This window comes from Rutilus rutilus, assembly GCF_951802725.1.
Source record: "Rutilus rutilus genome assembly, chromosome: 12".
In the NCBI taxonomy this organism is placed as follows: domain Eukaryota; kingdom Metazoa; phylum Chordata; class Actinopteri; order Cypriniformes; family Leuciscidae; genus Rutilus; species Rutilus rutilus.
Window position 1 is genome coordinate 32,138,640 of NC_140217.1, and position 8,921 is coordinate 32,147,560.

The window sequence follows — 8,921 nt, forward strand, 5'->3', positions numbered from 1 at the left end:
ACTTGCTTAATGTTGTGAACTGTGTGAAATGTGAACTACATTTGTACAATTAAGAGGCAATGTAAATTATATAAATTAACTGACATACACAATACTGATTTGCAACACTTTTATTGCATCATTTATTGATATCATATTTTCTTTACATAATCATGGCAGAGCACCCTTCCCCACACTCAACCTTTGTCGAAATGGAGGCTCCGGATGTGGCCACCCCTAATTGGCCACCTGTGCACCGTCCAACCCCTCAGGAATCCTATGCTCCAACCTTCTGCCACACGCCCACCCAGTTCAGTCGCATTGTGCAGCCAGGACCACATGTGCAGTTTGTGTCCACACCTTTAGGTGGCAGCACTCCAAATAAACTTTTCCCACGGGAACCAAGACCTCCAGAACCCATGCAATTATGCACTCCATCACCTGGGACATCATCTCCAGCTGCTGTTTCACCACCACCTTCTTCATCTTCAGGGGTACAGTATGACCTGCCTAGAACTCTCCCAACACCTGGAAGAGAGTTTGGTCAACTCACTGCACGAGCACAAGGTAACTGGGACCAGTTGCATGATTTCATGACCAAACAAGAGAAAGCTGTAACTGAACTCACTAAGGAACTAAAGTCCAACTCGTCCAGCCATGAGAGCCAGATCACTAAACTCGCTGGAAAGATGGACGAAATCAAGCAACAACTCTCCACTACATTATCTGAAAACAAGCAACAAGCTGAAACTGAGTCTGATCAGATAATTAAAGCTATGAAAATGATGATGGCTCAGGAACTCCAAAAGGTAGAGAATACCTTAGTGACAGAAGTGCGCTTCATGGTGCAACAATTGCAGTCTGAGATTCAACAGGATATTCAATCGGTTCAACAGCACTTCCAGAAGGATTCTGATCAACTGCTGGAAAAAAGTAGTCAACTGACATTACTCACTGACAAATTGTCCACAAACATGAAAGAACTGCAAACTAAAATAGAAGCAAAGTTTGAGAGTCAAGAAAAAAGAATAACTGACCTGAGTGGGAAAAGTATTTCTCTTCATAACCCCTTATCTCCATCACCATCACAAGTAACTTATCCAGCAGCCCCTGTTACTGCTGTTAAAACTGACCACATCAAGCTAACATTTCCCACATTTGGAAGACCATCTGATGACCCAGATCCTTTGCTGTACATAACACGATGTCAAGACTTTCTTGCTGTACATCCGCTAATGGACGCTGACATCTTGGCCACCTTCAGGACAGTTTTATATGGCACTGCGCGTGACTGGTGGGAAGTTGCAAGATCATCTGTCACAACATGGAGTGAGTTTCAGTCTGTTTTTCTTGCTGCTTTTCTAGCTGAGGACTATGAAGATGAGTTGGCTGAACGTGTCCGCCATCGGATTCAAGGCGAAAAGGAGTCCATTAGGGATTTTGCTTTCACCTACAGAGCTCTCTGTAAAAGATGGAAGCCAAGTTTAACTGAAGCAGACATAGTTAAGATGATCCTTAAAAACATAAAACCTTACCTCGCTAGTCATCTTCGTAGCCATGTAACCACCGTGGAAGAGTTGGTTCGACTGGGTCACCAACTGGAGAAAGACCATGAACAACAGAAGCAGTGTGACAGCAAAGCTGGTTCCAAAACTGTTGTAGCATCACCCAGAGGGATGACTCCTGTCCAACCTGCTGTACAATGTTGGCGATGCAGAGGATTTCACGCACCAGGTACATGCCCTCACTTTACTTCTCCAGCTCAATCAACCCCGTCTTCAGGTTATCAGCCACCTAGTAATAAACGGAATTTCCAGTCACCCAAGCCGCCTGGCCAACCTTCCAATAATTCCGTGTCTTCAACAACTATGAAGAATTCTCAAACACCCCCAGGTAAACCCATTTCCACCATTACATCTAGAAGTACATCATCTACTCCTATCAATCCTGCCAGCGTGCCTCAACAGTTGATTGTGCCTGTTAGTGTTGGCTCATGGAAAGGAAAAGCCATTGTGGACACAGGTGCAAGCTATACCCTTATCCATGAGTTTCTCTGGAAGAACATTGCTCAATCACCCCATGATCTCCAACCCTGGACACTTGGACCTTTGTATCTCGCTAACGGTGAAGCAGAGGTTCCTCTTGGATGGCTGAATATCACAATTAATCTTCATGACCAAGTATTCACCATACCAGCTGCAATTCTAGCATCCAAAGCTCTGTCATATTCAGTAGTCCTGGGCCTGGATTTCATCTTCTTTAGTGGTTTACAAATAAGTGTAATCGACAAAAAGTATACTTTCAAATCTACTCCTGACGTGGAACACCCATTCCAACCAGGCTGGGCAAGTGTACCTGAGAACAGACCCAGAAAAGGAAAGCAACAAGGTAATACCAACCAGAGTATCTCTCTCTTGAGTTCAATTCCTCCCCCTCAACCCAAATTTACATTCAGCACAGATGACATGGACATTAAAAACTTTATTGACAGTGCAGTGAATGGAGCCCACTTACCGGCTGATGGAAAATGCCAGCTACGTCAAGTCTTGGAGGCCAATCCAGAGGTATGTGCGCTCAGACCAGGTCGCACTGATGTTCTCCAACATCGTATTTACCTCACCCAGCAAGTACCAATAAAACAACGACCCTATCGCATGTCCCCTGCCAAACAAGCTGTTGTGGAGAAACAACTAGAAGAAATGTTGAGTGCAGGCATTGTGAAACCTTCTCATTCAGGTTGGGCCTCACCTGTCGTCCTTGTCCCAAAAAAAGATGGGAGTCTCCGGTTTTGTGTAGATTACCGTAAGGTAAATGCTGTTACGGAAAGTGATGCATACCCATTGCCAAACATCGCAGAGATATTGGAATCTCTTTCTGGAGCTGCTATTTTTTCAACCATTGATCTGAATAGCGGTTACTGGCAGGTGACCATGGACCCTGAAAGTACAGCGACGACAGCATTTATTACACCATTTGGGTTATTTCAGTTTAATGTTATGCCATTTGGATTGAAAAATGCCCCAGCTACCTTCCAAAGATTAATGGAAACTGTTTTGGGTGAACTACGTGGTCACAATTGCTTTGTGTACATAGATGACATTATCATCTATTCCCCAACCATTGAACAGCACTTCCTTGACATCCAGAGTGTCTTATACAAGCTGAAAAAAGCAGGCCTGACTATTAACCTTAAAAAAAGCAAATTCTGTCTGCAGGAACTAGCGTTCCTAGGCCATGTCGTGAGCATTCAAGGCATCTCCGCTGATTCCAGCAAAGTTGAGGTCATTCGTTCTTACCCAATTCCAAGAAACCTCAAGGAGGTCCAGCGATTCCTTGGTTTAGCCGGATGGTACCACCGGTTTGTCCCATTCTTTTCCCAGATCGCTGAACCCCTCAATGCCCTGAAGAAGAAGGACAGAGTTTTCCAGTGGACGCCACAATGTCAGCAGGCTTTTGAGCAGCTGAAAATAAGCTTGATGACACCTCCCATTCTGGGACACCCAAATTTACAGCACCCCTTCATTGTCTACACAGATGCTAGTGAGACCGGTCTGGGCGCTGTGTTGACACAGAGGGACCATGGGAAAGAGGAAGTCATAGCTTATGCTAGCAGAGCTTTGAACAAAGCTGAAGTGAATTATTCTGCGACGGAAAAAGAATGCTTGGCAGTAGTTTGGGCTCTGGAGAAGTGGCAGCATTATCTGGAACACAAGTTGTTTACTGTTGTTACGGACCACTCTGCACTGCAATGGGTGATGGGGTCCACCAAGACCTCAAGTCGTTTAATCAGATGGGCCCTACGACTGCAGAGATTCGATTTCATTGTTGAATACCGGAAGGGAAAGCTAAATGTGGCACCTGACGCTCTCTCTCGAATCCCCATCAGTGTGAGTTGCAACTTGTATGCCAGCCACAAGGAGTCAGAGGATCTCCCAATCTCTCTGGATAAGATCTGGGAAGAACAACATAAAGACACCGTAATTATGAAAATATTGCAGACTATGGCAGAAGGTGATGACAACCTGAAAGAACAATATGAAGTACTGGAGGACAAGCTTTACCGTAAAGCTCACCTGGCTGACAACCAGTTGCATTATCGTGTTTGCGTTCCTAGTAGCCTCATTCAACAGGTACTTCAGCATTATCATGCTAGCCCCTTGAGTGGCCATGGAGGAATATTCAAGACCTATAAGAGAATTCAAGAAGTGGCTTTCTGGCCAGGAATGTGGAATGATGTCAAGCAATGGGTAAAGAGATGTGTAAAATGTCAACAACTTAAGAGTGACAATCAAAAACCTGCTGGCAAAATGCAACACACCACTGTCACTCACCCCAATGAAATGCTGGGTGTGGACATAATGGGGCCTTTGCCGTGTAGTTCCAACCGAAATGCATATCTCTTAGTCTTCATCGACTACTTCACCCGATGGGTTGAGATGTTCCCCATGCGAAATGCCACTGCACAAACGGTTGCTGCCATCTTCAGGAAGGAGATTCTGACCAGATGGGGTGTGCCTGATTTCCTGCTGTCTGACAGGGGTACACAATTTGTGTCGTCTGTATTTAAGGATGTCTGCGAAAAATGGAATGTAACTCCTAAACTGACTACTGCATACCATCCTCAGACCAACATGACTGAGAGAATCAATCGCACACTTAAATACATGATAGCGGCATACCTAGATGAAAATCACAACAAGTGGGATCAGTATTTACCGGAGTTCAGATTTGCCATCAATTCTGCTGTCCAAGAGACCATAGGAATGACTCCAGCGGAACTGCAACTGGGAAGAAAGCTACAGAGTCCGATGGACAAACTTCTCCGAGGTAAAAATCTCAATCCTGATGTGCCAGCATACGATGTTGTTCATTGTTTAACCCAGCTTCAATCCAAAGCTATGGAAAACAGCAAAAAAGCTCATGTTAGACAAACAAGAAATTACAACAAACACAGACGAGAACTAACATTTAAAGAAGAAGATCGTGTGTGGATAAGGAACTTTCCACAATCTAGTGCAAAAGCTAAATTCACTGCTAAACTAGCAAGTAAATGGAAAGGTCCTTACCGTGTAATAAAACAGCTGGGTCCACTGAATTACCGTGTTGCACTGGAGACTACTGGGGAAGATGTCCGAACAACCCATGTGTGCAATATGAAAATGTGCTACCCGACAGCCGAAGAATTAGAGTCCCAAAGTAAGGAAAAACTCCGAAAAATATTCCAAGACAACTCCGATGAAGAAGAGGAGTTTCTGGGATTTTAACACTCCCAAATAAACAACCATGGGTTGTTTTCTTTCAGGGGGGAGAGAGTGTGACAGTGCAGTAAACTATACGGCCATGTTTATGTTTACTTTCACTTTCACTTTTTAACGGAATGGGTGGAGTGATTAATTAATGGCGGAAAGGGAAATGGAGGTTAGGCCTATTTAATAAGGTGGAAGGAGGACACGTCACCAGGGTATGTGTCGATTCGTGAGAAGGAGAGTGAAGTAAATGGTTACCATGTGGAGTGGAAGACGGCGGTTGTTTGAACTGAGGCTTTCCGCGCACGCTGTCTGATGCGACGTGGAGTCTGGCGATTCCATAGCGACGCACCTTAAAGACCGGCTGTTGTGGGTGAGCGGTTCACTCTCAAACGAGTCCAAGGCCGTTAAAATTCCTTCCTGGAGCCAGGCGAGGTCCAACTACACTCTCCAGTTTGCGTTTCCGTCCGCCAAAATTGGTCAGTGTGCCCGACACGCAATCTCACACTACACTCATTCACACGCTATCAGACACACACGCATTCCATTCACATCCGCACATTTGCTTCTTGCTTATTCGTGTTTTTTGATTAAGTTGAATGCATTATCGTTGATCTTTGAAGTTTTGCCTTTTGTTTGAGTTTTCACCCGCGAAATGTGAATTGAATATGTTTTTCCCTTTTTCTCTTTTGTTATATGGAAAGTTTGGCGTGAATATGGACGCACGAATCTGCCAGTGTTGACGCCCAGCTAGAGTGTGACCAGTATGACCTGGGATTTCGTTTATAGCGTTTATGTGATTGTGTGAACACTGATTTTGAACTGTGAAATTTGAATGTTACATTAAGAACTATATCTATCTCTTTATTTGTTTATTGTTTGTTTAGTTGTTTGGTTGTTTTTTCGAAATAAGTATTTTTTTTCTTAAAATAATGTTTGTGGACATTATGTAATAAATTCGAGTTAAATTGAGAATACTTTGGTTTTGTGTGTAATCAGTGGTTTTCTTTGCTATCCTGGGTGTTTGATTTTTGTCAGTTTTTAGAAAACTGTCTGGCGCCCGAATTTTTCGTTAAAAAATAATAATTTAAGTTAGGGCAGCCACCACCACTGTTACAGCACGTGGGGGCCATACAAACTACTGAGAACCATTTTGAGTTGCTGCAATGAAATTTCAGCAAAATTGACAAGCCTGCTGCATAATTTTTTCACTTAGATTTCCGGGGTGTCTTTGAATTCAATCCTCTGTAGGTTGATTATTTTCATTTCCATCAAACAATGTGGCATTGTTTCGTTCATAACACATTACCGAGTCCATATTAGTATAGATATCCAGCATGATATTTTTCCCCATTGAGATCTGATGTGTTTTCAAAGTGTTCCTTTAATTTTTTTGAGCAGTGTATTAAAAAATAAACAAAAACATATTGTTATAACAGATTATTTGGAGTTTACACAAAAGAATTTCTTTTCATATTTCTATTACTATTAAAAAAATTGTCTTAATCTGCATTTTGTCCTGTTTTCCAGTGAAAACTAAATATCTAAACATCCTTAAAAAATAGCTAATAAATATAGTTTTCTGTATTTATGGGTTTAAAACTAAATCTAATACAATTGTATGCTCCTTTATAGGGATGTTTAGATATGTTTTTTAAAAGTGAACACTTTTGAATAAAAAAGTAAGCAAAATCTGTAATCATGTCCTTCAAAATCATTCATTCATAAGGAAACTGGCTAAGCGCAGCAGGAGGAGATGAGCATCATGAACAGAGCGACTAGACATGCCCATCAAAAGTGAGTGAGAAAAAGGAGGCCTATCAGTCACCTGAGGGCATAATAAGACAAGAGGACAGCAGCTGACAGCACACGCATCTACTTGTGAGACAACAAATGAGGCCGACAGTCCACTGAATAATGAGGCAGAGGTCAGAGAGAGGAGGAGACAGATAGTTCAAGCAAGACGGAGGAAGAGAAAGAGAGAGAGAAAGCGAGGGGCCATTTAAGTCTCATATAAGTAGTGACAGGAAGTAGCTTCAAGAGCATCTCAACAGCATGCCCGCTTCCTTTGCCCACAAGCTTCAAACGCAAGGTCTGATCATCCTTGCTCGCAAACTCTCCAGCTAACGACAGATATCCCTGCCTATTCTTAGACCAGCGATTTCTTACAAGGATCCCTGGGCAACGCGCAGACGCTGGAATTAATACATCCACAAATCACAGTGACAATTGGCGACAGTCCCCGGAGCCCTTCCTCCCCTGCCTATTTACTTTCATACGCTGTCACACACTCATGGACACACGGATCTGTGAGAACAGAAGCAAACTCCATTTCACACCTCCGGTGCTGTTCAATTCCGACCATCCCTTGTGGTCGCACGCTTGAAGAGGGCTGTATTTTTATCTTACATGATAACACCTTTATTCTCCCCCCTCCATCTGCACGGGCATGTCCAAACCGGCGACAGAGTTATGAAAGTTTTCTCAATACATAACAAATGAACACACTAGGGACGGCGTGTGCCTGTGCGAATGCGCGTCTTTGTGAAGTGTGTGTCTGGGTATGTGTGTGTGTGTGTGTGCGCGCTGTGTGTACCCTGCCGATCGATGGATTTCCTGATGAACAGTAATTGTGGGGACTTAAGTCAACAGCGGTGCCCGAGTCGACACAGAAGTCCTAAATCGATTGGTTACATTCTCCCTCAGCACAGCCAATCAACACTAACCTAACAGACACACTTCCTTACTGTTTTTGCAATTGTAAATTACGATTCTGTTGTTTAAAAGGGTGGATCTCACAAAGAAATGTCCCAGTCATTTAAGCACAAAATCAAGATAATCATTTATTGGTTACTCAGTATACTGGGTAATAATAATAATACTTATTATTAGTAGTAGTAGTAGTCTTATGATGATATATTTATTGTGTCAAAAAGGGAAAAAAAAGTTAAAATTGGTTTGAATTTAAATAAATGCTTAAGAGTCTAAGACTGGATCATTATTGTAGTGATTATTATGTTTCTAGCATGCTATATGTTAATTGCTGGAGTGTGCTTTTCATTTCTTAAGCATCCATGTAGGAAAACATATCATGACCATATTCCAGTCTGACATTGTCAAGATTCATCAGGCTCAAATTGTGAAAGAATGGTTGGAGGAAGTCCAGACCTTAAACTCATTGAAAGTCTTTGGGATGTGCTGGAGGAGACTTTACAGAGTGCTGGACTCTTGCATTGTCAATACAAGATTTTGACCAAAAATCGATGCACATCTTGATGGAAATAAATGTTGTGATGTTATTTCCATTTTTGGGCTTGGTCTTCTTGTATTGACAATGCAAACAGTGACTTTTTTTGGCCGGGCAGTGTATATAATACAATAAATAAATGCTCATTACATTACAACATTAAAAACATAACTTTCTATTATAGTGGGTTACTAGTTACTATGAAATGGGATGTTCTGATTTTTTTTTATGTCACAATGGGAAAAATCTAAATGGTACCAAAATGGGCTTCATTTCCTTTTTGCAAAATATAACTAATTTACTTTTTTTTTCTTTTGATTTTGGGGTGAATGCAGAAATTTCTTGACACTGACAGTATTCATGAGATTAATCCAAAACCACAAATGATGAGTTTCAGAATCCCTTATTTATAAGGAAAACTTCAACACATGTTCTGTGTAAATGTTTTA

The 8,921-nt window shown here is 42.1% G+C and overlaps 2 protein-coding genes across 3 annotated transcripts in view; both read right to left on the reverse strand.

The window, feature by feature from the left end:
• The window catches only part of tex264a (testis expressed 264, ER-phagy receptor a), a 75,019-nt gene that overhangs the window by 19,671 nt on the left and 46,427 nt on the right, over positions 1-8,921 (reverse strand). The window lies entirely within an intron of this gene.
• LOC311301365 (uncharacterized protein) lies at positions 97-4,501 on the reverse strand. 2 transcript variants are annotated; one of them, XM_084426390.1, is made up of 10 exons: positions 4,311-4,501; positions 4,053-4,165; positions 3,838-3,931; positions 3,276-3,380; positions 2,494-2,916; positions 1,515-2,334; positions 1,017-1,441; positions 800-899; positions 608-705; positions 97-507 (listed from the first exon to the last, which is right to left on the reverse strand). In XM_084426390.1, exons 1-4 carry the CDS (start codon positions 4,372-4,374, stop codon positions 3,373-3,375), a joined length of 279 nt encoding a protein of 92 aa, XP_084282516.1. In that variant the 5' UTR covers positions 4,375-4,501; the 3' UTR covers positions 97-507; positions 608-705; positions 800-899; positions 1,017-1,441; positions 1,515-2,334; positions 2,494-2,916; positions 3,276-3,372. The 2 variants fall into 2 exon arrangements, with proteins under 2 accessions (XP_084282516.1, XP_084282515.1); XM_084426389.1 differs by lacking the exons at positions 97-507; positions 608-705; positions 800-899; positions 1,017-1,441; positions 1,515-2,334 and having other exon boundaries at positions 2,799-2,916; positions 4,053-4,192.